The sequence below is a fragment of the Canis aureus genome, chromosome X (assembly GCF_053574225.1).
Source record: "Canis aureus isolate CA01 chromosome X, VMU_Caureus_v.1.0, whole genome shotgun sequence".
In the NCBI taxonomy this organism is placed as follows: Eukaryota; Metazoa; Chordata; class Mammalia; order Carnivora; family Canidae; genus Canis; species Canis aureus.
In genome coordinates this window covers 1,627,281-1,654,391 of record NC_135649.1, presented here as the reverse complement: position 1 = coordinate 1,654,391, position 27,111 = coordinate 1,627,281, and the positions used below count along the sequence as shown (strand labels likewise).

At 57.6% G+C, this 27,111-nt stretch overlaps 2 protein-coding genes across 11 annotated transcripts in view; one reads left to right on the top strand and one right to left on the bottom strand.

The window, feature by feature from the left end:
* G6PD (glucose-6-phosphate dehydrogenase) overlaps nt 1-5,575 on the bottom strand; it is a 19,436-nt gene extending 13,861 nt beyond the window's left edge. For 2 of the 4 annotated variants that reach the window (XM_077887955.1, XM_077887957.1), the window contains exons 1-2: nt 4,881-5,039; nt 4,165-4,292 (exon numbers count right to left, since the gene is read on the bottom strand). In XM_077887955.1, coding sequence (XP_077744081.1) covers nt 4,165-4,292; nt 4,881-4,962 — 210 coding nt within the window. In that variant the 5' untranslated portion in view covers nt 4,963-5,039. Of the gene's footprint in view, nt 1-4,164; nt 4,293-4,880; nt 5,040-5,167 lie in introns of those variants that run through there. The other 2 variants (XM_077887954.1, XM_077887956.1) reach the window with 2 other exon arrangements.
* IKBKG (inhibitor of nuclear factor kappa B kinase regulatory subunit gamma) lies at nt 5,450-27,111 on the top strand. 7 transcript variants are annotated; one of them, XM_077887965.1, is made up of 10 exons: nt 5,450-5,802; nt 9,483-9,684; nt 12,887-13,098; nt 18,899-19,017; nt 20,923-21,075; nt 21,600-21,696; nt 22,821-22,964; nt 23,226-23,368; nt 23,756-23,817; nt 24,025-27,111. In XM_077887965.1, the coding sequence occupies exons 2-10, from the start codon at nt 9,498-9,500 to the stop codon at nt 24,165-24,167; spliced, it is 1,260 nt and encodes a 419-aa protein (XP_077744091.1). In that variant the 5' UTR covers nt 5,450-5,802; nt 9,483-9,497; the 3' UTR covers nt 24,168-27,111. The 7 variants fall into 7 exon arrangements, with proteins under 7 accessions (XP_077744091.1, XP_077744089.1, XP_077744085.1 ...); XM_077887963.1 differs by lacking the exon at nt 5,450-5,802 and adding an exon at nt 5,818-6,269 and having other exon boundaries at nt 18,902-19,017; nt 21,600-21,675; XM_077887959.1 differs by lacking the exon at nt 5,450-5,802 and adding an exon at nt 5,819-6,269 and having other exon boundaries at nt 18,902-19,017.

Here is a 27,111-nt window from a genome sequence, read left to right as displayed (position 1 = left end):
GGGCCCACACAGTCAAGTGTCCGCTGGTCATCTCCAGGCTCCCCTGGGACCCTGGATGCCCGAAGCGGGTGGTTTCCAAACTCGGGTCCCCTGGCTCGGCGCCCTGGCTCACTCTGCTGTTCACAACTGACCTCCCAAGGACCCGGAGTGGGTCCCTGTGGTAACCACCACCTTCACAGGGCTGCCCTCCTGGCCCTTCAGCATGACTCCAAGCCTCAGCCTGGGAAGCGAGCTGGCTCCCTGCCCGCGACCCTCACTGTCCAGGGGCCCCCACTACGGCAGAGTGCCAGTGCCCGCCTCGGGCTTCTCCCATCGCGGGGCTGGAGGGAGACCCCTGCTCAGGGCACCTCAGCCCCGCAGCTCCAGGGAGGACAGGCCTGCTGGGGACAAGCACCCCGGAGAAACCACCAGAACCGTGGCCTGCAAACACGTCCTCACCTCCCTTGTGGCAGGTAATGTTTGCTTCCGATCACATTCCAGGGGCTCAGAGGACCCGTAGCAGGGGCCTAGTGTCCCTCTGCTGAGTCACGGAGCCCAACACCCCAGCTGTTTGTTCTGCTCCCCTCGGGATTAACTACCGACAGAACCTGCTTGCCTTGTTCAGCTCAGCGCCGCCGCGGCATCCCCGTCATCGGGGGAGGGGGATGTGCACCCCGGGGCGGTGGGAGGGGGCCCCTGGGAGGGGGCTGCGCTGCTGCTCCTCCAGTGGGGAAGTGGGGCGGCCTGCCTCCCACCAGCCTACGCCAAACACTTGCAAGAACCAACACGGAAAGACAGGGAGCAAAGCTGAGGGCGGCAATCCAGGAACAGCGGGCGACACGCAGGCGACATGCGAGTGGGACGCCTCCTGACTTTGTCTGGGGAGCACAGTGGGGAAGAGCCGCGGGGGACATGTGACAGGCAGGAGAAGCAGGACCTCAGGAAGACCCGAGCCGCTGTATCCCTCCCGGCTGGGGCAAAGGGCCTAGGGCCACCGCCTTCCTGTCGCCGCCTGGCTCTGACCTCGGCTGCCAGTTGTACAAGCCCCAAGCACTGGCGACACCTTTGTGTGAGGATTTCAGGGCGTCGGAGGCTGGCGGCCAGCTGTAGGCCTGGGAGGGGTGGGCCAGCCCAGTCCCCCGAGGGTCACGGGGTCAAGGATCTGCCCGGCCTCCTGGGGTGGGGCCTGGGCCCTGGCTGGGGCCCAGCTGGCTCCTGGCAACTGGGGAGAGAGAGCCTGGGGGCTGCTGATGTAGGCTCCCTCCTCCACCCTGGGGCTCATGAATCATCAGGCCTTTGGGGAAGTGCCAAGGTCATCATGACACAGCAAGAATCTTATCGACCCAAGGTGGGAAAAGTGGCCCTGAAATATCCCCAAAAAAGTGAGGGGCCAAGACAGCTCGGTCACCCCTTGTCTGGGCGCAAACTGGGAGGAGGCCTGAACACCCATCAAGTCCATGGCCCTTGTGCTCCAGGTGGGGAGACTGAGGTCCAGGGGGGTGAGGGGCTTGCTGAGCAGCCTGCAGCGAGCCCATCCTGCCCCCCCCCACCAACTCCCCATCCTAGTCTCTGCCCAGCCCTCCCCTCCTTCCTTCACTCCCTGTTGGGGGAGAGTCCTTCAGCCCACCCGAGGTCCTATAAGATGGGGGAGGCCAGGATCTGCCAGGATCTGCCAGGCCCAGGGTGGCCCCTTGCCCCCAACACTGGTCTGTAAGGAGAAACTGGTTTCTTTAATTCCAGAGCTTTCCAGATGGGGACGGTAAGTCTCTCTACTCCTTTCCTGGCTGGGGGCAGGAGTCCCGAGGAGGTGGTAAGTGGCCACATAGGAGGAACAGAGAGCAGCTCAAAGCCTATTGGGCAACCATGAGCCAGCACCAGGGCGCTCTCAGGGAGGAAGCTGGGCCTGAGAACGAGGCTTAGGTAAGCAGGTGAGGAAGGAAGGAGGGGCAGAGGAGGGCCATGTGGGCCCAGCCTGCCCCGGGGCATCTGCCAGCCACTGAGGGCTCTGAGTCTGCTCTGCTCTTTGCACGGAATGCTCCCTGACCCTGGCTCTGCACATCTCACTCCGCAGGCTCTCCTCGTGGGACCTGTGTGCTGGAGGCGGCGGGGCCCAAGGGCCCGGTTCTGTTTTCTGTCACATGTGCCACTACGAGCTCTTATTGGGTGACTGACTCCCCTTGGGTCCCTTCCCTCACCACCCAGATCACACAGGGAAGGCAGGGCCGACGCTCACCAGCTTGCAGAGGAGGCACTTGATCACTGAGCGTTGGACGAATGAGCAGTGAGCTTGCTGGGTTCCCAGAAGGGTAGGTTCTGGGACAGTGCACCCTCAGCACCACTGTGCCTACCTCCTAACAGGCAGGAGCAAGCCTCAGGGGCTGGAGGGTGGGAGCTGTTCCAGATGCTGCCTGAGGACGGGAGGCCCACCTGCCCACCTGCCCACCTGCCCACCTGCCCGGCCCCAACCCCCTGGAGCAAACAACTCCTGGACAAGGGATCCTCCCCCACCCCACCCTGCTGTATGAGCACTTCCCATTTCTGCTCTGAGCATCTGGTTGTCACTCTTGGAGCAGAGGAGAGCAAAGGGGAACCCTACCAATTGCAAACAAAAGTTGCCCAACCCCAAGCTGGCCACAGGCGAAGGCAGTGAGCAGTCACAGAATCAGCTCAGCCCAAGGTCCCTTGGCATTTGTTTCAAAAGTCCTCATTGGCTCCTTAGAAAAGCTGAGGTGCAGAGAAGGAAAGACACTTGCCGGTCACACAGCAAGCTTGGATGCTCTCAAGAAAGTACCTGACAGTTGAGATCCTAGGGTCCTAAGTCATTTATTGTGGCCTGGGCTTCTCTGGGGGAGCATCCTCTGACGGCCTGCTATGGGGGCGGGAGGAAGAGGAGTAATAATCCCAAGTAAATGTCTCCTCCAACCTGTTTCTTGGAACTCATGGTCAGAATCCTAGGTATGAGGGTTTGTGGCCAACACAGGCATGGCTCCTCTGAAGAGAACATGCTGGGGCCAGGGTAGAGACTAAGCCCGCTTTCCCTCCCCCATGTCCCTGGGTCCCTCTACTCTCGGGATTACGGAGTCAGAGGACAGCGCTTGGGGTGGCCCGCTGTCCCTGCCTCTGGCAGAGCCCTATCTGCACCCCCAGCACTGTCTCCAGCCTCCTGCTCTCCTTTGCAGAGTTCTGATCAGACTCCCAACAGCTGGCAGAGAGCAGGCTATGCAAAGGCAAAGGTAGTGGCACCTTGATGCACAAAGAAGCAAGTTCCTCCAAGGCTAAGTGCACCTTGACATGGGTGCAGAGACACGATGCCTCCCCTGTCCACAGATAGCTAGTTTTGGTGGAATTCTTCCTTAAGATTATACAGCAAGTTACCAGCAGAGACGTCACAAGACAGTTAACAGGTTGTTGGTCCTGCCCAGGGTGAAAGCAAAGAGCGAAAGCTTTTACTTGGAGACAAAACCCTGGCAGCTCATCTTGCCGCCCCACAGATCCTGTTTCCATGTGGCGCACCAGCAGGCTGCTTTAGTCCGGGGGTCATGGCTCCACTAGGACTCACTCTCCCTCTCCTGTCCCACCCTCCTTCACCTCTGGTCCATGTGCTATACCTCTGCTTCTGCTTGTACCCTTTGATCTTCTAGAACGTGGCAGTTCCCCAGGGTATATGGTGGGGTGGGACAGGTCATAGCTCCTGGGCAGGCCTTGGAAGTTGGGGTAATGACATGGTATTCACAGGAAGGTTGAGTGTTCCCACGGAACTTGGGGTAGAGACAGACAAGGTGGAGCTCACACCTCAGATCCTGTCTTTGGAATTAATCAACGTGTAATCTACCAAATTACAAACAAATTTGAAAAAGATACAGTATTTCCTTTTTTTTGCAGTTTTCCCTGTGAAAGAAGAAGTCCAACCAGATAGTCTTGACGGCCCTCCCAGCTCCAGGACATGGGTCTACAATTAATGGCCACAAACAGATTTCAGAACGGCCTGGCAGTGCACGTATACTGGGCGGTACTGGGATGATAGTGGTGCACAGGCAGGACCAAGAGGGAGAGACCAACCGAGCGGGGCCCTTGGGGCCCCAGGACAATCAGTTGGGAAAGTCCAGGCACCCAGCAGGAACGGACGTGATGCAATGGCACACTCTGAGCTTGGCTCTTGAGATGTGGGGCCTGGGGGAGACTCACCGATGCACCCATGATGATGAAGATATGGGTATCAGATTGATGGAAGGCATTGCCCTGGTACAGCTCTTCCCGCAGGATCCCGCACACCTGGGTCCGGCTCAGGGCCACCTGCTCTGCCATGATGCTCTCTGGTTAAAGAAAGGCTTGTTGACACACCAGAACAGGAGAGCATGGGGAAGTTGGCCTCCTTTTGGAGGGGTCCTTTGGGGTCTCACCCAGTGATGCCTGCTTATTAAAACCGCTGAGTGGCCGGGGAACAGGATGGTTGGGAGATTAGGAACTGCAGGATTTGGGCTCCCACCATACTCTCTAGGCGGCTTTGTTGCACGGCGTACTTTACGGAGTTACTCAGAGCACTAGTGGACTCCGGCTGGAGGCTCTGCAGGGCCAAGTGGAACTGCTGGAGCATTGCACAACCTGCCCAGGACCACCTCACCCCAAACTCCAGCGCAAACTCCACAATGAGCTGGAGCACGTTAGACCGGGCGATGACGGAGGGCAGTTCCGGCGCTCCTCCTGCTAAGCTGGGAGTCGCCGGCAGGTCGCGGCCCCTCTGAAGGGTCTCAGTCCCCCCAGGGGGTCAACGGAGGGATTGGGGGGGACATTGGGATCAGGTAAGCGCTTTCGATTTTGCTCCGCTCCCAAGCTGGGCAAATCAAAGGGCCTGGCGGGACCGCACGCCCCTCCGCTGGCCCGGCGCCTGGCCACTACGTTACCTGCGCCCCGCCGCCGACGAACGCCGCGCTCAAAGCCCCGGAATTCCCGGCAGTTTCCGGGGGCTGCGCCCCGCCGGCTCATTTAACCAGCGGGGGCGGGCGCCTGGGCTGAGCTGACCCGCCTCAGGCGAGGCGCGTGGGCGGGGCCGCAACAGGCCCCACCCCGTGGGCGGGGCCGAGCCCAGGCGCGGGGAGGTGCGCGCGCAGCCCGCGCTGGGGCGGAGGGGAAAGCCCGCCCTCCCGCCGCGCAAAGCCTCCACCCTCGGCCCGCCCCGCCCCTTGGGCACCTGCGCGGGCAGCTCGGCCGCCGGGTGCCTTCTGTTCCCGCTCCCTCTGCGCCGCGTCCTCGGTGCCTCGCGCGTCCTCGTGCAGCTCTGCATCGTTCGCCCGCGTACTCATCGCTGGCCTGGCCCAGCCCTACGGTCCAGCTTTCTAGCCCGCCCCGGGCGGCCCTGCGCCCTCGCGGAGGGCTCCACTTCCGCCGGCGGTGTGGCCACGCCTCCTCGACCCTGTTCCTGGGCGGGGCCTCCCACAGCCCGTGCGCCTCTCTATTAGCTCCTCCCCTGGCTGGGGGCGGGGCGGCCTAGCCCCCGGGAGACGAGTTGGAGATTGGGTCGCGACGCCCCCGAAAAGTAGCAGGTGCTACAAATCACTAGGAACGTCCTGCGGGCCGCCCAGGGCTGGCGGGCTCGGGCTCCCCTCCGGCACGGCCTCTGGCACGCCTCCGCCGGTTCCCGTACAGGGGCGGGGCTTGTGTGTTTTACTTCCGGATCTCACAGCTACGACACCGGAAGCCGGAAGTGTGGGTTTCGGCAGCGGGACAAGGGAAGGGTTCTCGGACTTTCTCGGAACGCCAGGGTCCGAGGAGTGCTCGAGGCTCGCCGTTCCTGCCCTTTTCACGTCGGACCGACGCTGCTGACAGGTGTGGTCTTCTTCCCGAAGACAGGGTACTATTGGTGGGCGTTCCGCCGCCTCCGACACTCGCTCGGACGTCCTTGCTTCCCCCTCTTGTTGGGCCCCGGCTCGTTTCTGCCGCCTGCTTGTAGAGCCCGCCTTGGCCCGATGCAGGAGCCGGGTTACCTTGGGGCTGTTTCTGCCCCTCCCGCCGCCGTCGCGGAGTCTGACCACACCCTTGCTTCGTGGGTGACTCTTCTATAGTTTGGAGACATTTTCTGTTCATCAAACTTGACTGCATAAGAGCTTGTTAAATTCTTTTAAAAGGTCTCAGATGTAGTTTGGCAATTACATATCTTCATGTGCCTCAGTTTACTCACCTTGCAAAAATGATTAATGTTTACCCGAGCTCAGACCTTTTATGTGACCCGAGGATGGATGAGCCCTCCTGGCATGTTCGAGGAACAGCAAGGAGACCACTATAGCTGGAGCAGAGTGAGTGAGCGGAGAATACTCGGAGAGGAAGCAATGAGGGACAACTTCGTTCAGAGCTTGCGGGCCATTTTAGAACTTTTGGCTTTTACACGCGGGGCAATGAGGAACTGTGGTAGGGAACAGTGTAGAGGACGGACATGATCGGAATTCCCTTTTAGGCTGATCTGGCCCTTGTGGGGAGAACAAACTATAGGGGACAACGATAGGAGCAGGGTGACCTTTAAGATGTCACTGCAGTAATCCAGATGGGTGGATGCTCAAAATGCTTTGACCATTTTATTATGAAAAATTTCAAAGATGTTCGAAAGTAGAAAGAATAGTAGGGTGAATCTCATGTCCTCACTCTCCAGCTTTGACAGTTGTCAACTCAATGTTAATTTTGTTTAATTTGTACCCCTTACAATCCTCTTCCTTTATTATTTTCAATAGCTTTATTGAGATCTAATTCTTAAACCACACAGTTCACCCATGTAAAGTGTACAGTTCATTGGTTTGTAGTATATTCAGGGTTGTGCAGCCATCACTACTCTCTCATTTCAGAACACTTTCAGGACTCCAAAAAACCCGGTGTCTCTTTAGCTATCACCCCATTACCCCATCTCTCCCAGCCCTTAAGTATCCACCAATGTTTCTGCCTCTATGGATTTGCCTCTTCTGCACATTTCATGTAAATGGAATAATATTATATGCGGGCTTTTATGACTTGCTTTTGTTTTTACCATAATTTTTGCAAGATTTGTCCATCTTGTAGCATGTGGATGTACTAGATTTTGTTTACTCATCAGTTGATGGGCATTTGGGTCATTTCCATGCTTTGGCTGGTGTGAATAATGCTGCTACGAGCATTTGTGTGTACACATGTGTTTTCGTTTTTCTCAGGTACATACCTAGGAGTTCCCACATTATTTGAAGCAAGTTCCTGACACCATATCATTTCATCTGTAAATATTTCAGCACGCGTCTAAGAAAGAATTAACAAACAACCACAACACCACTGTCACACTTAAAATACTTAACAATAATTGCTTAGTGTCATCAAGTAGGTTCTGGGATACATTTTGACAGGATTTCCTGATGCATTACATGTGAGCTGAGAGACACAGGAGTCAAGAGGAGGCACAGGAGTCTGAGGTTTTTGTCCTATAGCTGGACATCAGCTGACAATAAGGAGGGCTGTGGGTGGAACTGGCTTTGGGGGGCTGTCAGGAGTGTGATTTTAAGGTTAGTTTGAGAGCAATGCCAGCTAACCAAGTGGAGATGTTGAGTTTGCTAGGTGTCTGGAGTTGAGGAAAGGTGTAATTTGGAGCATCGTCAGCATCATTACACCTTGAAGAAAGGTGTAATTTGGAGAGTGGGGGGTTAAAGCTGTGAGGGTGTGAATGAACTGTGTACTGGAGTGACTCTAGGTAGAGGAGAGACCCCAGAACAGAGCTTGGGGGGCACCACAACATGATGGGCTGGGTTAGTGAGGAAGAGCCAATGAAAGGGTCTGAGCAGGAGCAGCCAGTGAGGCAGGGGGAGAACCAGGGAGTGGGCTCTTCTGGAAGCTCAGAGAAGGATCAGTGGCTCCCCAGATACCGCCGATGGGTTCGTGGGGGGAGTTCAGTGGAATCCAGTGGAGCAGTATAAATGTAACAGTTTATGGCATTAAAGCCATCCTCTCTCAGCTCAGGGCCTGCTCCTGCAAGCTTGTCTTAGGATCGGCCTCCTCCTCCAGGTAGTCTTCTTGGGCAGAATTTAAAAGGCCTTTAGGCTAGTGATGTCCCTCATGGCCAACTTCTGTACTTTATAGGACAATGCAAACAGCTCTGCATGTGTCTTTGCCCTGCTGTCTTAGGCTGGGCAGCTCCCACTTTCAGATTCCTTTTTATTTTTTTTTATTTTTTATTTTTTAAAATATTTTTTTAAAGATTTATTTACTTATGATAGACATAGAGAGAGAGAGAGGCAGAGACACAGGAGGAGGGAGAAGCAGGTTCCATGCCGGGAGCCTGACATGGGACTCGATTCCGGGACTCCAGGATCGCGCCCTGGGCCAAAGGCAGGCGCCAAACCGCTGAGCCACCCAGGGATCCACCAGATTCCTTTTTAAAAATATTTTATTTATTTATTCATGAGACACACACAGAGAGAGAGAGAGAGACAGACAGACAGACAGACAGTGACACAGGCAGAGGGAGAAGCAGGCTCCATGCAGGGAGCCCGACGTGGGACTTGATCTTGGGTCTCCAGGATCACACCCTGGGCTGAAGGTGGCCCTAAACCGCTGAGCTACCCAGGCTGCCCCACTTTTAGATTCCTTGGCACGCATCAGATACTATATATCCCCTTCAGGCCCTCAGTTCCAGCAAACACTCATCAGGTTCTGAGTGGTGTCCTTGAAGCCCCTCATCCTACGTGGATTAATTTCCTAAAGCTGCTGTGAGAGATGAGTGTAAGCCGAGTGGCTAAGACAACAGACCTTTATCCTCTCCAATTCTGGAGGCCAGAAGTCTGAAATCAACGTGTCTTCAGGGCCACACTCCCTCAGCGGACTCAGGGGGAGGATCCTTCCTGCCTTTTCCAGCTGCAGGTGGTTCCAGGCCTTCCTTAGCTTGTGGCCACTGTCAGTCTAATCTCTGTGGTCATGTGGCCTCCGTGTTTGTGCCTCTTCTAAGGACACTTGTCATTGGATTTAAGGCCACTCTAATCCAGGATGATCTCATCTCAAGATCCTTCACTTACTTAGACCTGCAAAAAAATCCTTTTTTCAAATAAGGTCACATTCACAGGTTTTGGAGGTCAGGATTCAAGGTACTACAGGAGATGGGGGCTAGCATTCTTCACTCCAGCTTGGAGGTGTATGTAGCAGGTAGGATCCACAGCACACTGACACCTCCCTACGAAAATAACCCTCTCCCTAATTTCTGTTCTCTTGTGAAATTCTTAATTTTAGTTTGCAGCCTGGAGACTGGTGCTTGGTAGTTTTTAACAAGTGCTGCAGCATGGCCTTTCTGACCCCACGTATGGGACTGCAACTCCCTTCGGAATGAGAGTATATGCCACCTTGTGGACTGAAAAAGCCTGTTTTAGCTTTCTATCACACTTGATAAAGTGCTCAGCATTCTGCTTAAAGTGTAGCCCCAGAACTCCACAGACTGCACCCCTTGTCCTGCAAGGTAAGAGAATTCTGCGGGGGTGTCATGTGAATTCTCTGCTGCCTTTCTCTTCTAGACCCTGACTTGTTGGATGAGCAGGGCCCCCTGGAAGAGTCAGCCAAGTGAGATGGTGCAGCCCAGTGGCGGCCCGGCCGGGGACCAGGACGTGCTGGGTGAAGAGTCTTCTTTGGGGAAGCCAGCTATGCTCCACCTACCTTCCGAGCAGGGCACTCCTGAGACCTACCAACGCTGTCTGGAGGAGAATCAAGAGCTCCGGGGTGAGGAGGGCAGCAAGTGTGCGGGGTAAAACGTCAGAGATCCCAGCCCTGTTGGGTGGGGGGAGGCTTAGTCTACTCATCTGTGTCTGCTTTTGCTGGGTCTGGGTGGGGGTGTACCTGAGAGCCAGCTGGTGATTCAAACTCGACCACCTTCCCGCTTGTTTCAGGTGAGATTCCCTGGAAATGGACTCTGAGGTATAGATTGACGTCCAGGAAGTTTTTATTTAGAGTGCTCTCAGACCCCCACTGGGGAAGGGAAGGGAGGGAGAGGACAGGGAAGAAGCGGGAGTGGGCACAGGGAGAAGCGGGACTGCAGCGCCCGCCGACCCTGCAGGGAGCTCAGGGGCTGCAGCGAGCCCTGCGAGTTGCCCCAGTGGGGCCACCGTGGCCGGGCTCTTGTGTCTCCATCCCGGTCCCTTAAGCGCCAGGCTGTCCTGGGAGCGGCCCAGCGGCTCCTGGGGGGCGTGGCCGGCCCTGGGAAGGGGCGTGGCCTGTCCTGGGAAGGGGCGTGGCCGGCCCTGGGAGGGGGCGCGGACTCAGGGAGCTCAGGGGCTGCAGCGAGCACTGCGAGTTGCCCCAGTGGGGCCGCGGTGGCCGGGCTGTTGTGTCTCCATCCGGATCCCTTAAGCGCGGCCCTTCTGGGAGCAGCCGTGTGGCTCCTGGGGGGCGTGGCCGGCCCTGGGAAGGGGCGTGGCCTGTCCTGGGAAGGGGCGTGGCCGGCCCTGGGAGGGGGCGTGGACTCAGGGAGCTCAGGGGCTGCAGCGAGCACTGCGAGTTGCCCCAGTGGGGCCACCGTGGCCGGGCTCTTGTGTCTCCATCCCGGTCCCTTAAGCGCCAGGCCGTTCTGGGAGCGGCCCAGCGGCTCCTGGGGAGGGGGCGTGGCTGGCCCTGGGAAGGGGCATGGTTGGCCCTGGGAAGGGGCATGGTCGGCCCTGGGAAGGGGCGTGGCCGGCCCGGCAGGAGGCTGGGTCAGGGGTTGCGTGCCCGTGGTGCTGGGGCGAGAGCGCGGCCAGGGGTCCCATTTCCGTCCCCACCTCGACCTCCGCGCACTCACCTGCCTTGTCCTCACGCGGATGGGGCGCGGGCAGCTTCTCCTGTTCCCAGGGGGGCGGCTGGCGGCCTTTGCGTGGGCCACATTTGTGCCCACCTTCACCCGCCCCCCACCTTGTCATCATGCTTAGACATCTACGGCTGTCCTGGCCACTGCATGGTGTTGAGCAGCATCCCTGGCCTCTACCCACTAGATGCCAATAGCACTCTTCCGGTTATGACAGCCAACGGTGTCCCTAATGTCAACTGTCTTGGGGTCACATAGAGCTGGGAGTCAGGCTGGAGGTGGGGAGGGCGCACACTTTCAATGACTGTGTGTGTAGCCTCTGCTGTAAGAGAGGGTACTCTGGCAAGGGAGACTTGGGGACAAGAGTGTGGCAGGTTGGCTGTAGAGGGATCACGGCACCACCAGCTCCCCATGCAGGGAGCTGAGGCTTTAGTAGTCCATGGAGACCTTGAAGCTGCATGGCCTCCAGCTGCGCTACCTGATGCTCGGTTGTGCAGTGTGTTGCCCCCACACAGTGTTGGCTCTGCACATCTCTGTCAAATGGGTGCCATGTGTCAGGCCCTGGGTTAAACCCCCCGGGGCCCTGAGGGTGTCCACCCCCAACAATGCTGATGATTGTGCCTAGGGAGGAGGGGGCAGGGGAGTGGATGTAGACTTTGCTTGCAATATTTCGGGGGGACGTTAGGAAAGAAGTTGCATGTACCTAGTACAGGAGTCTGTTGACGAGATGTTTCTAGGAGAGGCAGATCCGGAGAATCCGCTAAGTGGATGCCAGAGGCTGGGGGTGATGAGGAAGTGACTGCCACTGGATTCAGGTTTTTTTGTTGGGGGGGTGATGGGAATGTTCTGGAACTAGCTAGAGGTGATTGTGCATAGCTTTGTGAGTACACAGAAACCCCTGAATGACTGTGTACTATAAAATACTTAAAATGATGAATTTGGGGTTATGCGAATTTTACCTTGATAGAAAAAGAAGTTGCCTATGAGTTGAGGCTCGGTGGGGGAGGGTGGAGGTGGGTGGCAGAAGCATGCCTGAGGCAGGAGACCCTGTTTAAGGGCCACACTCAGCTTGCCTCCCCTGCAGGGGGGGTCACATGGGGGTAGTAGAGTGAGCTGGGCTCAGAAGCCACTGCTACTGCCTTTTGAGTAAAAGAATATTCCGTCAACAGGCACTAGTTAGCTAGTGAAGGGTTTTGACTAGAGAGTGCCATGAAGCTACTGCTCTTTCTGATCTTACACAGTTCTGTAGTTGTGAGAACCTTTGTGTGTCACCGATCAGTTTTGTCACCCCTCGATGGTCTTCTGCCCAGGGTGTCCCTGAGTGTGTGGCTCTCCTTTCCTCAGCCTCTGCTGACTGCCTGGCCTTGGCACATACTCATCCTTCAGCCTGGTGATGGGGGGACTGGTGGTTTCTCGAACGTTCATTGTGCCCAGAGCACTTTGCTTTTTCATTTAACTCTTGTGATCCTGTGAGGTGGGTGTGATTATTTCTGTTGAACATGCAGGTGGGGACAGTGAGGCTCAGGGAGGCCACTCACTGGGGCACTTCGAGCCTTCTGGTCCTTCCAGGCTGTGGCCAGCGATGCCAAGGGGCCATTTGCCCTGGTGGCCTTCCCTGAGTCTGTGGGTAGCCTGGGGTTTCCTGATTCTGAAGGGGATGCCTGAGCGCCCCAGGGCAGGCTGGCGAGCCCTGGACCTGGCCAGGATACCAATGGGTTTGAGCCACTTACAAAGAAAGTGGCACTGGGCATATACTTTTATATTTTATTTGACTTGAAGATCTTATTTATTCATGAGAGATCCAGAGAGAGAGGCAGAGGGAGAAGCTGGCTCTCTGCGGGGAGCCCGATGTGGGACTCGATCCCAGGACCCCGGGATCACGCCCCAAGCTAAAGACAGTCGCTCAACCACTGAGCCACCCAGGTGTCCCATTGGCACACACTTGTAAACAAAGCTGTTGTATTCAGTCTCTCTGGAGAAACTTAGGGGCTTTATCAGTGCCATAAATAACTTTGAAAGTGTTATGCAAAATAGGAAGAAGTGTTTCAAGGCCATCTCTGTGTGAGGCTGCACAGCGCAGTAGGGAGGGCGCCGTGATGGGCCCACCTTCTGAGTCTGACCTCCCTCCCATCTCCTCTGCCACAGATGCCATCCGGCAGAGCAACCAGATGCTCCGGGAGCGCTGTGAGGAGCTGCAGCGTTTCCAGGGCAGCCAGAGGAAGGAGAAGGAGTTCCTCATGCAGAAGTTCCAGGAAGCCAGGAAACTGGTGGAGAGACTGAGTCTGGAGAAGCTCGACCTGAGGACGCAGAGGGAGCAGGCCCTGCAGGAGGTGGAACACCTGAAGCGATGTCAGCAGGTAGCCAGAGGGGCGGCCTGGGTCCCTCCCCGGCAGCCAGGGCTTCTGGCCGCCTGTCACACCAGCCACCTACATTCTGAAAACCACGGGGGTCCCAGTACGCTCAGGGCTCTCCGAGTGCGCCCTGAGGCTCGGTGCTCCACCAGGGGGGCTCCCAGGACTCAGAAGAGCCGTAGATCGGCTCACAGTTATGGTGGTTATGGTCACTCACGGTGAAAGCACACGAGTTGGAACCAGCAAGGACGAAAGGAGCTCAGGGCAGGGTCTGGGAGAGAGCAGGGACGGCGTCTCCCGCAGTGATGTGTGACAACCTGCACGGGGTACTGGTTCCCGGGGCCTTGGGTGTGGAGTGGGTCCCGGAGACCCGGAGCTCCTGCGGGTGACCTTGGATACCCAGGCCCTGCCCCCCAGACGTGAAGCCCAGAGGTGTGTCCCCCCCCCCCGCCCCCGCAAGGAATTACACCTTCTGCACTTGGGAGGCTCCTGGTGAGTGTGCCAGGTTCCTGGGGTTGCCATAACAAAGGATCACAAACTGGGTGGCTTTGAGAAACAGAAACATATTATTTCCCAGTTCTGGAGGCCAGAGGTCCAAGAGCAAGATACAGGCAGGGTTGGTACATTCTGGATGCCCCCAGGGAGAACCTGTTCCTGAGTAAAAGAATGCTCCCAGCCTGGGCTCTGCCTGCCGTCTTTGGCCTCCTCTGGCTTGTAGATACATCGCTCCACCTCCGCGTCAGTCATCCCAGCGCCTTCTCCCTGCGTGTCCCTCTCCGTGCGTCTCTCCTTTTACAGAGACGCCAGCGTTGAAGAGAAATACAGCTGGACATAGTTACCGTGGTGAGAAAAGGTCTTATTTGGTAATTACTGACAGCAGGGGAAAGAGCTGAGCTCCATGTTGACATACGTGTATTCTCAAGGAGGAGAGGGGGAGGAGGGGGAGGAGGAGGAGGAGGGAGCAGGTGCTGAAGCGAAAACTCGCAGAGGGTCGGTCAGGTCAGCGTCAATGCGGAGGCGAGCTGGCTATGGAAGTTAGGGTTCCCTCTGGCATGGGGCCTGGGCTTCTGAGGCTCTGTCCTTCATGGGGAGTCCAGCTCAAAGGAGGGCTTCACAGGTCCTTGAGAAAGACCCTCCTGGGTTGTAGGAGGTGCATAGACGTTTCAAAGGCGCAGAGAAGGGTTCGAGTTGGGAGCCCTCTTAGCAAATGCTCTGGGGAAGGGGCGGGCCCCTGTGTCCAGTGGTGGCTGAACCGGTCAGATTTGGCATCGTTGAACTTTGCCAGGTAGACATGCCTGTGGGGGGCTGGGTCTCCCAGGATGGCAGCCTTTGGCTGCTAGAAACCGTGTTCAAGCGTGGTCAGGTCACCGAGCGCAGGGGTTTGGAAGGAATCCAAGTCTTTTGTGCGGATTTCTTTTGTAATTCTCCACAGTCACTGTATCTCCCACCCCCGCCTCTTCCAGCATGACTGGTCGTGACCTGACTGCATCTGCAAAGCCCCTGTCTCCAGATCAGGTCCCATCTATGGTACTGGGGGTTAGGACCTGGACATATCTTTTGGGGGCCACCATTCGGCCCATCCCAGCCTTGAACAGGTGGACTCCGTGCTCTCTGCTAAATGCCTTCAGGGCATCTGTCCGTGCGGCCCGGGATGGGATGCTGGTTTCAGAGCAGAGCAGGGATCAGGACCGCTGCCGCAGTGCTCTTTCTTGGCTGACACGCCTGGCAGTAGCGGCTATTGGAGGGGACCTGGCTTCATGTTGCTGGTGGCAGTGGCAGTTGGCGCCACTACTTTGAAAAACTGTTGAGCATTTTGTCTTCAGGTTGCAGACTCAGCAGCCTCACCCCAGGTGCACCTCTAAGAGAAGCTCTTCCATGTTGACTGGCACAACAACCCAGGCACCAAGCAAGTGCCCATCACTTGGAAGCCAGTAGAACCATAGGTTGGAGTTTATTTTATTTTTTTAAAGATTTTATTTATTTATGATAGACATAGAGAGAGAGGCAGAGACACAGGCAGAGGGAGAGGCAGGCTCCATGCCGGGAGCCCGACGTGGGACGTGATCCCGGGACTCCAGGATCGTGCCCTGGGCCAAAGGCAGGCGCTAAACCGCGGAGCCACCCAGGGATCCCCTGGAGATTTGAAAAAAAAAAAAAAAAGGTTTACTGAGATAGAATTCACACACCATAAAATAACCCTTTTATTTATTTATTTTTTAAAGGGATCCCTGGGTGGCGCAGCGGTTTAGTGCCTGCCTTTGGCCCAGGGCGCAATCCTGGAGACCCAGGATCGAATCCCATGTCGGGCTCCCGGTGCATGGAGCCTGCTTCTCCCTCTGCCTATGTCTCTGCCTCTCTCTCTCTCTCTGTGTGACTATCATAAATAAAAATAAAAAAAAAATTAAAAAAAAAGATTTAATTTATTTGAGAGAGTGAGAGGGCACAAGCAGGGGCAGGAGCAGGGGGAGAAGAAGCAGGCTCCCGGCCGAGCAGGGAGCCGGACGTGGGGCTCGGTCTCAGGACCCTGGGGCCATGACCTGAGCAAGGAAGACACTTCACTGACTAAGCCATCCAGGTGCCTCAGAATTCACTCTTTTAAAGTATAGAATCCGGGGGCTTTTTAGTATATTCATAGACTTGTATAACCATTGCCACTCCCTAGTTCCAAAACATCCACCCCTGCCCCCACCAAAGAAAGTGCATCCTCATTAGCAGGCACTCTGCGCCCTTTCCCTCAGCCCCTGGCACTCTCCACTCTGCTTTCTGTCTGCGGGCTTCTTATTCTGGACATTTCGTACCAGTGGAATCATACAGTACGTGCCCCTCGCATCTGGCCTCTTTCATTCAGCGTAAATATCTTCGAGGTTCATCCATGTTGTAGCCTGTAGGAGTACGTCCTTCCCTTTTATGGTGGCGTCCTGGTCCAGTGTATGGAGAGGCCACGTTTTGTTTAGCTATTCACCAGTTCGTGGACATTTGGGTAATTTTCTTTAGCTGTTGCAAGATTATGCTTGTTAGAGAGTGACCGAGCATGGGTGCATGAGCAGAGGGCAGAGGGAGAGGGAGAAGCGGACTCCCCACTGAGCAGGGAGCCTGACTCGGGGCTGGATCTCAGGACCCGGGATCATGACCTGAGCCAGAGGCAGACTCTTAACCAATCGGGCCTCTCTATTTCTTTTTTTAAGTTTTTTTTATTTAAGTAATCTCTACACCCAGTGTGGGGCTCAAACTCATGACCCCGAGCTCAGGATTCTCCTACCTCTCCCACTGAGTCAGCCAGGCGCCCCCAGTAATGCTATGAATATTTGCGTGTGGACATGTGTTTTCATTATCAGGTAAATATCTAGGAATTCCCCCTTTAATTTTTTCCCCCTTTAATTTGAAGCAAGTTCTAGACACCATGATTTCATCTGTGAAAATTTCAGCGTACATCTCTAAGAAGGGATTTAAAAAAGACTAACTGCAAAACCGCTATCTCACCTTAAACAGTTAACATTAATCATTTAGCGTCATCAAATGGATACACCATATTGTGCCATCAGTATATTTTGACAGGATTTCCTGATGCGTTAGATGTGAGCTGTGAGATACAGAGAGGAGTCAGGAGGGACTCCGAGGTTTTTCTCCTGGTAGCTGGACGATGGATTTGCTCTCAGCTGACAAGGAGGGCTGTGAGTGGAACTGGCTTTTTGGGGGCTGCCAGGCTTGCAGTTTTTTTAAAAAAATATTATTTTTGAGAGACACACAGAGAGAGGCAGAGACATAGGCAGAGAAGCAGGCTCCCTGCAGGGAGCCCGATGCAGGACTCGATCCCAGGACTCTGGGATCATGCCTTGAGCCCAAGGTAGACGCTGAACCACTGAGCCACCCAGGCGTCCCGGGCATGCAGTCTTGAGAGCACTGCTAAATATCCAAGTGGAGACATTGATGTGACAGGCCAGGTGCTGGGTGGTATTTGCACTAGTCAGTGGGGAGACCTTTGCTGAAGTGCATTCTAGTAAGGACCAGAACACAGTGAGGGGTATCTGGGGGCAGCATGTTTTAGGGGATGGGAAAGCATATGCAAAGGTCCTGAGGCGGGGACACGCCTGTCATTTTCAGGGAACACCAAAGAGGCAAACGTGGCTGAAAGCCGTGTGGAGGTGGCTAAAGAGTGGGTGGGGAGAGTCATGGTAGGAGCTGGTTATGTGGGCTTAGTAGGGCCAGTGGAAGGAGTGAGGCTTTGACTCCAGCGTGCCAGGGACCGTGGGGGCTGCTGTGATAGCGTGAGACCTGATGTGGTTTCCTGTAGGCTACAGAGTGTGCAGGGGTATTACGGGATTAAATGGTGTCTCACGAAAAAAAAATGTCCACATCCTAAACCCCGTACCTCAGAATGTGTTCTGGAAAGAGAGTCTGCAGAGGTAACGAAGTTGAGATGTGGTCGTAGTGGATTAGCCTGGGTCTAAATCCAGCAATTGCTGTCCTTACCGGAGGAGAGACAGACACAAAGACACACAGGGAAGACAGCCACATGATGATGGAGGCAGAGGTTGGGGTGATGCACCCATGAGCCAAGGAGCGCCAGGGACTGCTGGCAGCCTCCAGGAGGCTGGCGGAGCCCTGGCACAGACGTCCCCCCACCGCAACCCCTCAGAAGGCACCAACCCTGCCCACACCTTGCTCTCGGACTTCTGGCCTCCCAAACCGGGACGTGCTATGTTAGTGTCTCGAGCTCCCCACTCTGTGATTCTTCATAGAAGACCCAGGAGTGGATGGGAGCCCAGGTGGGAGTCACTGCAGCTCCTGGCGAGGGCCTCTGAGCAGGGTGGGCCCGCACCCCCGGGCCTGCTGAAGGCACAGATGTGGAGGCAGGGGGCAGGTAGCTGCATAGCTAGGCCGGGGCGCACGGCAGGAATCTGTCCTGGAGGTGTGATTTTGGAAGCTGTCAGCCTGCAGGGGATGGTAGGCGTCGAGGGCACACCCAGGGACGTTGGGGCACGAGGGCCCGGGCCTTGGGACTGCGCTCGCAGGGCAGGGAGTGGCCGGCATGGTGTGTGCGCGCACAGGAGGCCGCGGCAGGGGCTCGGGGGCCGGGAGTGGCCGTTGCTGCCGAGGGTTCTGGATATGGAGGGCTGGGCGCCAAATCTGGGCCGAGTGGCCGGAGGTCGCCAGGGACCTCGTCTGGATGGTTGGATGAGGGGGACCGGGCATCGGGGAGTTCGGACAACTCTTGAGTCTTGTCACTGCTAGAGAGGCCTTCTGGAAGGTGTCAGGCTGGCTCTCTCCTGGTGGCCTTGGCCTGCGGAGTGGAGCGTGTATTTATTCATGAGCGACACAGAGAGACAGAGACACAGGCAGAGGGAGAAGCAGGCTCCCTGCAGGGAGCCTGATCTGGGACTCGATCCCAAGACCCAGAATCCCGCCCTGAGCCAAAGGCAGACGCTCGACCACTGAGCCACCCAGACGCCCCTGGAGCGTGTGTTTAGACCCATGAGGTCTAACCTCCCTCGGCACCACGTCCTGCTGGACTCCCTCTTCACAGCCTGCTCGTCAGCCTCATAGGACTCGAGGCAGCTCTGCGCCCCTGTGTCTGCAGGCATGAGGAGGGCTTGGGGAGTGTGGGGTCATGGGACGGTTCCTTGTGGGGGCCTGGGAAGCTTCCAGAGGTGAGTGGTGAGACGGGTGGTGGTGTTGGGGGCAGGACAGAAGCCCTCAGGTGACATGTCTTAGTACCTGCCAGCTGCCCTGGGGTTCGGGGATGTCGGGGGTGGGTGGCAGCTGGCAAGAAAGCATCACTGACAGGAAGTGGCTTTTTTTCATGCAGCAGATGGCTGAAGACAAGGCTTCCGTGAAAGCCCAGGTGACGTCCCTGCTGGGGGAGCTCCAGGAGAGCCAGAGTCGTTTGGAGGCCGCCACCAAGGAGCGGCAGGCTTTGGAGGGCAGGTGAGTGGGACGGGAACGCCCCCCGGGGCTGCCGTTGGGGTGCCCGAGAAGAGAGAGGCAGCTGAGGGGCGTCTGGCGGCCTCGTCCGCGAGGGCTCAGCTGTAATGATCCCGGGAAAGGGTTTCCCGCCTCCCACGGGAGAGCAGGCGCTGCACAAACTCTCCTGTCGTGCGAGCAGTCCGGGCACAGGGACCATCCTTTGCGGTATGGGGGTCACGTTGGCGTAGGGGACTCGCCGCAGCCCGCAGCCCGCCGCCCAGGTGCCCCCCGAGGGCCAACTTCGCAAGTGGCCCGCTGAAGCCAGCGGCCGGCCAGTTGCTCTTTTCTGCGCGGCGGGGTTCCCGTAAGCGGCTCCCCGGGTCTGAGGCACCAGTGCTTCCTCGGCTCTCACGGCCCCGGGTGCTGCCCTCCAGAGAGAAAGGTGGACCCCCGTGGTGCGGCAGGGCTGCCTTCCCCCCAGGGGAGGGGGCAGGATGGTGTTGGCCGTCGTCCACGCTGGGGGGACCTTGTGGACGTGCTTCCATCTAGAAATCGGAGTGTGAGCAAAGGTGTCACAAGGTTGTGCTTGCTCGCCTTGGGCTTGTCGCATTGCTGTTTGCCCCTGTGTCCCCCCACCCCGCCCCGGCCTCCAGGTGTCTACAATCCCATGTGTCGTTTTTAGGACAATTTGGTGTCCTTTCTGCCTGTTTTCTGTGTACGTGAAAGAAACCGCTGGGGTGGGGCGTCCGGGTGGCTCAGTGGTCGAGTGTCTGCCCTTTGGCCCAGGGCGTGATCCCGGGGTCCTGGGATCGAGTCCCACATTGGGCTCCCCACAGGGAGCCTGCTTCTCCCTTTGCCTGTGTCTCTGCCTCTTCTATGTGTTGCTCACGAGTAAATAAGTAAAATCTTAAAAAAAAAAAAAAAACCGCTGGGGGCAATTTTGGTCCATTAGCGACCATGCACAGACGTCAGCAAGTGTGGGCTCCCAGGCAGTGTCCTTCTGTGTCCTATCCCCTGTGGCTGGCCATATAGATGGTAAGCTGGACAGCTCGGCCTCACAGCCCTGCTGGTGTCTCAGGTCCTTCCGTGTGGCCCTTTGAAGAGCTTCACGCCTCTGACACACGGAGGTCCCCCGAGCCTGGGGTCTGTCCTGCGGGAATGGCACTCACCCTTGCGCCGCGCCCCGGGCAGGCAGCGGGCCCACCTGGTGATGACCACGTCAGCTCACAGATGGAAACGTGCTCAATCTGTTTGGACAGGTGTGGAGAAACAGCGAGACCAGCGATGATCCCCAGCAGGCCCCACCCCCTCCCGCCCTAGCAGCCCCTGTCGCCTCTGCGGTGGGGTGGGGACCGTGCAGGGCCTGGGGCCAGCAGGATGACATGGTTAGAGATCTGGGGAGCTGTGAGAAGATAGGAGACTGGAGATGGGAGATTGGGGGCTAGGGGGTGCTAGGGCTTAGAGCATGGAGGGCCTGGTGAGAAGAGACGAGCTGTGGCACCATTGCTGTCACCCAGCCAGGCTGGGGAGGCTCCTCTTGCAGGCGGATGCATTTGGGACTGCAGCTGAGCCATGGAGGTGGGTCAGCCGCCTTCTTGCCGCTTCTAGAACAGTGACTGGGAGGGAAAGAGTCGCCCCCAAGCTGGCTCTCTGTGGTTGTCCCATCTCTGGTAACCGTGTGTCCCCCCTGCCCCCCTGACATCCGAGAGCCACGTCCTTTCTCACGGCAGATCGGCTGTGCGTTGGCAGGATGTTCTGAGCAACTCCTGCCCCCGTGACGGCGCTCTGCCTGCAGGCCGCAGAGCTTCCAGGGCCGTCGGGCTTCGAGCTCCTCCTCAGTGCCGCGGGGATCCTGTGAATGCCCCGACACCCTGCCCCCCACTCCTGCCGAGGCCCTCCCGTGACCTCCCCCTTCCCCCGTGCCAGGGCCCGGGCTGCCAGCGAGCAGGCCCGGCAGCTGGAGAGCGAGCGGGAGGCGCTGCAGCAGCAGCACAGCGTGCAGGTGGACCAGCTGCGCATGCAGAGCCAGAGCGTGGAGGCGGCCCTGCGCATGGAGCGCCAGGCTGCCTCAGAGGAGAAGTGAGTGGCTTCCTGCCCCCGGGGGGACAGAGACCAGAGGGCCATCGGGGGCTTTCTGCCTGTCAGCGAGCCCGTCTGCGGGCCGTCCCTTACCGTCATCACACATACACGATCCATCTCTGATGCGGTGGTATGTGCTCTTCAGTCCACGTCCGGACGCCCCCTTTGGGCCCACATGGCAACAGCATCTGGTCCCAGGCCCTGCATTGCATCCGTTGGTGTGCCTTGGAGTCTCCATTAATCTAGAACACTTCTCCCACATCTCTGTGTTTTTCACAGAGTTCACTTTTTTGAAGAGCCCAGGACTGTTCCACCTTATTATAGACGGTTCTTATTTTTAAAAACGTTAGCCTTAAACAAAGGGATACTAAGCATTTAGTAAAGCCTGTCTTAGGGCTGCTGGCCTTGAAGGCACAAACGCACCCTGCAAGCAAGCCCCTTTCTGGTCTGTGGACATGAGGAGGAGGACCGTGGAGCGGGGTCAGGACAAGGTGGTTTCTCCAGCAAAGGCTCCTCTTCCTTAGGCGGAAGCTGGCCCAGCTACAGGTGGCCTATCACCAGCTCTTCCAGGAGTATGACAACCACATCAAGAGCAGCATGGTGAGCAGCGAGCGAAACCGAGTGAGTATGGTGGGGCTGTCGCGGGGACTGTAGGACTGACTTTGCTTCGCTTCCTCTCCCTGCCGCCTAGAAACAGCAGAGCTTGGGACCTGCTGCCACTGATTTAGGGCCATGGGAGCTCAAGTTCTTATTTGAACACTTGCCAGAATTTGATTTTGGGGGGGATGTTTGACTTGTCCTAGACCTTTGTCAAGGTCGCAGTGTGACAGCTCAGCCGCGGGTGGTGGGAGACTGGGATCCTAGGGCTGTGCTGTGTGTGGCCTACGGTCCCCTGGGCCGGGCCTCTGGCGGCGCTCTGTGTGGCCTGGGAACATGCTTGTCTCCGTGGCCAGTCCTTCCCACCAGCTTGGCTCCTGGCTCAGAGATCCCAGAGCCAAGGTGAGGCGTGGGACACTTCATCACACTACTGGGAGTGGTGCTGGGAGCCCTTTTCTGGTTGGTTTTCATCAGACCTGTACTGGGTGCAATGTCAAGTGATCGCGTTTTAAGAAGGATGCTGTCAAACCCAAATGTACCCAGGGGACATCTCTAAGGCTTGTAAGGGTAACACCTGACACCGACCACACCAGGAAGAGTTAGTTACACAACTGTGGCCTTTCGATCTGCAGGAGGAAGGCTTGCTGGCATGTGTGGTTGTGTCTGTGTGTGCATGCATCTGCGTGTGTGCATGGGGGGCTGAGGGCATCTGGGGGGGAGCAGCAGACCTTTGTAGGATGGCAGGGTGGCAGGACCCACAGGTCTCAGCTTCGTGGCGGCATGTGGTGGACTGTTAGCATGGGAGAGCAGCTGAGCATGGAGGGGATGGCCTCAGGAGGGAGGATGGCCCTGTCCGCTGAAAGGTTAGAGGTGGGCTGTCCGGCTGGGGATTCTGGGAAGGGAGTGTTGGCCTGGGTGGGAAGTTGTGCCACATGATGTCAAAGGTTCCCTGTAGCCTCTGCCTTTCCTGTGCCGTGCACGCCCTGTCGTCTTGTGCTCTCCACCACTCCAGGGTTGGCCAGCCAGGGCCCATCTTTCATTGATTCCTTTTGGTTCTTCTCACCTGGAGCAGCAGCCGGCCTGGTGGCGGCCTGGTGCCTGCCACGGGCCAGTTTGGGCTCCCGCAGTTCCCCCTTGCCCGTTCCTAGGGAATGCAGCTGGAGGATCTCAAGCAGCAGCTCCAGCAGGCCGAGGAGGCCCTGGTGGCCAAACAGGAAGTGATCGACAAGCTGAAGGAAGAGGCCGAGCAGCACAAGATCGTGATGGAGACCGTCCCGGTGCTAAAGGCTCAGGTGAGGGCACTTCTCTGTGGCCCGTGTGCGGGTCAGCCGACTGGGCCTGCTGGGCCCTGGGCCCTGGTATGTCCCTGGTGTCATTTTGCGGTGGCTTCACGGAAGCCCTTTGAGCCCCTTGCTCTTCCTTGATCTGTCTGCGCTTGGCGGTGACTCTCTGTGCCCCGGCTCTGGGAGGGTGGGAGCCGGCTGTCCCCGATCCCCCAGCAGGCAGTGAATGGCCCACAGCTGGCGGGCGTGCCCCTCTCTTGGCTTTGCCAGGCGGATATATACAAGGCCGACTTCCAGGCCGAGAGGCAGGCCCGGGAGAAGCTGGCTGAGAAGAAGGAGATCCTGCAGGATCAGCTGGAGCAGCTGCAGAGGGAGTACAGCAGGCTGAAGGCCAGCTGTCAGGAGTCGGCCAGGTGGGCCTCGGAGGGCCCGCCCCACGGGGGGTGGGACTGGGTGCGGGGGTCCCGGTGGTGACCACGTGCGTGTCAGGTTAGGCTGAGCCGGCCCTCCCTCTCCGCTCTCCCTCTCCTGCCCTGTCCTGCCCCATCCTTCCGTTGGCTCCGTGCATACTTTTTTTTTTAAAGATTTTATTTATTTATTCATAAGAGAGAGAGAGAGAGAGAGAGAGAGGCAGAGACACAGGCAGAGGGAGAAGCAGGCTCCATGCAGGGCGCCCGACATGGGACTCTGTCCCGGGACTCCAGGATCAGGCCCTGGGCCGAAGGCAGGCGCCCAACCGCTGAGCCACCCAGGGATCCCCTCCGTGCATACTTTTGATCTGACAGTTTCTCTTCTCAAAGGATTGAAGATCTGAGGAAGCGGCACGTGGAGGTCTCCCAGGCTCCCTTACCCGTCACCCCAGGTGAGTGAGCGGTCGGAGAAGGGATGGAGAGGGCAGGGTGCCAGAGAAGGGCCCATCTCGCCTCCCCAGAGTCACTGTCCCGAGTGCAGTCCCCTCCTGGGGACGGGGCGGGCTGAGAGGGAAGACGCAAGCGGCGGTGACCCCAGTGGCCGACCCGACAGGCCTAGCAAGTCTCAGTCCTCTCTGCTGCTTCCTCTCTTTCTCCAGTTCACGCCTCCTTTCACGTGCCCGTGTCCATCCAGAGGAGAAGCCCCCCCGAGGAGCCGCCGGACTTCTGCTGCCCCAAGTGCCAGTATCAGGCCCCTGATATGGACACCCTGCAGATACACGTCATGGAGTGCATCGAGTAGGGCTGCCTGCCAGTAAGCAGCACAGGACGGCCCGGTGCGAGCTCTCCTGCCGCACGGTCCAGAGTTACGGGCTAGGTGACACAGAACAGGCCACTTCTGTGCGCCCCACGAGCTAGCTCTAGGACCTTATGCTTCAGCTCCCCCATCTGCTGGTTTGCCTCTTTTAGGGCCCGTGGAACCCCGGTTAGGCCTGATGCTCTGCTCCTTTCGCTCGTTCTGTCCGCTTGAACTGCTTGCCCTGGGGCTCCCTCTGTTTCCACGTCCACTGGGGAACTCAAGAATCAAGGCCAGGGCTCTCAGAGAACTTCTCAAGCCAAGACGGGCAGAAGCCTTGCCTCCCGCCCACGCTTCCACACACCGTGGCCCCAGCACCCTCGTGGGCCGCGTGGTATTCCATTTGGAGGCTGCACCGCCGGCCCATTTTACCAGTCAGCTTCGGATGAACACTTGGGCCCTCGCCACTCACTGTCACAAACGATGCTGCACTGAACATCCTTGGGCGTCACTTACGTGTCTCTTTGGGTCAGGGTCTTAGAAGCAGCACCGCTGAGCATCGAGCCCTGCCCACACGAGGGGTGCCCGGCCTGCGGGCTTTTGCCATTTGTCGTGCACGGCGCTCTCTATTGAGCCTGAGCGTGTTTGCGGAGCTTGAAGGACCTTTTCGAGTTCTGCTCTTAATGGCTCATTTGTACGTTTTGCCCATTTTTCTGTTGGGCTGTAAGTCTTTTGTTCCTCAGTGGGTTTGAGCTCTTTGGTCACTGGTGGGATGGGCTCTTGTGTATGATAGAAACTGCCACTGTCTTCTCTTCCTCTAACTTTGTGTGAGTGTGTTTTGGGCTTGAAGTTGGTCATCCTTGCGTGGCCACGTCTGTGCACCTTCCCTTCCCTGCTTTGGGTTTACCATTGTTGTGACGGGCTCATGGTTTGACAGGGAGGTGCTTCCACATGCGCACTTTTCCTTTCCTTTTCTGACCGACCACCACTGCGTGCTCTTGTCCTCCCAGAGAGTGTTGCTGCTCTGTGTGGTGGCTGCCTTTCATCACGTTGCAGAAGCTTGTGATGCTGCTCCCCACACCAGCCCCAAATGCCCCAGCCTTGTGAAGGGAAGCCACTTGGTGACAATTGGCAGGTTCTGAACGCTAGAGGGCCCCTTACTGTTGCTTTGCAAGATTTCTGGCTGTTTCCTCGGATGCCAAAGCCAAGGGCTGCCAAAGCCAAGGGCGTTAAGCCCGCAGTTGTCAGCAAAGGACATCAGAAGTGGAGGAAGAATGCCCTGGCCTCCCCTGGTTGGGAATGGGGTGTCGCCGAAGACAGCCTGGCCGGCAGCCCGTTCTGGAGACGAGACTGGCCCGGGGGGCGCCTGGCGTGTGCAGCAGCGGGAGCACCTTTTCCAGTTCCCGGAGCCCGGGTGTCTCCTCGCAGATGACTGAACTTTGGGAAGACGTTAAAGGCGCAGACAGGCTCCCCACTCCCGGGTGCTGTGTTTCAGTCCTGACCTGCAGTTTTCTGCATTAGCACTTCAGTTTCGGGGGATATATTTATTTCCCGTGGCCACTGTGACAAATGACCAGCTTGGCTTAGAACAACAAGAATTCATTCTCTCATGGTGCTAAAATCAGGGTGACAGCAGGGTTGGTTTCTTTTGGAGGCGCTCAGGGAAAGATCAGCTGCAGGCCTGTCTCCCAGCCTCCGTGGGTGGTGGCCCGTGGCATTCTGGGCCGGTAGACGTGTCACTCCGTTCTCTGCCTCTGTGGTTACGTGGCCTCTTCTTTTTCCTGACTGCATCTTCTCTTCTTGTCCCTTACAAGAACACCAGTCACTGGGTTTAGGGCCCACCTCCATCATCTAGGTTAACGTCATTTTGAGGTCCTTATCTTCATTATATCCACAAAGACTTTTCCCAAATAGGGTTGTAATCACAAATTCTGTGCATTAGGACATGCATATGTCTTTCGGGCCACCATTTGGCCCGGCACAGGGATATCTCCTGGGGCCCACAGACTAGGGCAGGTGCAGTTGAGGACCGGTGTCTCCAGGACCAGCAGCTCCGTTGCGGGGGCTTGTCCCCTGGGGTGAGGGTGGCCGCTGGGCTGCAGAGGCACTTGGCGCTCCGTGGGAAGGAAAGCTGGTGTGGTGTGGGGCAGGCCCTTGCAGGTGTGGGGACTGCCGCTCCTCGGGACATCTCGTCTCCTGCTGGACACCGCGGTTAGGGCCGGTGGCCGCAGGCAGAAGGAAGGGTGCAGGCTGCCTGCAATAGGACAGAGCAGTCGGACTGACTGGGGCCCTGGGTGACAGCCACCAGCGGTGTAGGGCTGGGCTTCGAGTCCTCCTCTGGCTTCCTCCTCTGAAAGGGAGTTGAAAGGACGAAGATGAGATGCAGGTGCAGTGAGAGGCAGATGGTGACTTCCTGGGGAACTTTCCTGGGGTTCCGGCTGTGCGTCCACGCGGGCCACGCAGCAGCAGCCGCCAGGAGCTGTGCAGCCTTTCGTGCCTGGGCCCCGGGCCGGCGGAGCCACGCTCTGGGGGCAGGGCCTGGCAGCGGCTGGGCGCCACGGGTCTTCAGAAGCTTCCGTTCCTGGGGTGCGCTTGCTCCCTGCCTGCTGCTGATGGCACCCCGTGTGACCCGGTGTGCCTCGGGCGGCGTGGGCTTTAAGCCAGACCTTTCAGTCTGAAGTGGGGGGTTCCGCTTTCTTCCCTTCTGGCTTTCCCTAGATCGGGCTTCCAGAATAAGCGTCTGGATGCCTCCTGCGGGGGAAGCAGCCTGCCTGCCTCCTTCGCTGTGGCCCCTTGACCCTCCTGGCCCTGGCCTTGCCGATAGAGACAGCTAGAAGCACCTCCTGCTGTACCTGTGTCCCCTCTTGTTGCTCGCACACGCGTGCCCTCTGTTACCCGCTCGTCGGTGCTTAAGAGAAACCCAGGTGAGCAATAAAGTCGCCGATGAGAA

Bases quoted from the DNA above. Each gene is read 5' to 3' on its own strand.
- IKBKG (XM_077887958.1), top strand. From the start codon at position 6,171: ATGTTTACCCGAGCTCAGACCTTTTATGTGACCCGAGGATGGATGAGC. The intron at 13,099-18,898 runs GTAGCCAGAGGG...TTTTTCATGCAG, and splicing joins ACCTGAAGCGATGTCAGCAG to CAGATGGCTGAAGACAAGGC. The intron at 23,369-23,755 runs GTGGGCCTCGGA...CTCTTCTCAAAG, and splicing joins AGCTGTCAGGAGTCGGCCAG to GATTGAAGATCTGAGGAAGC.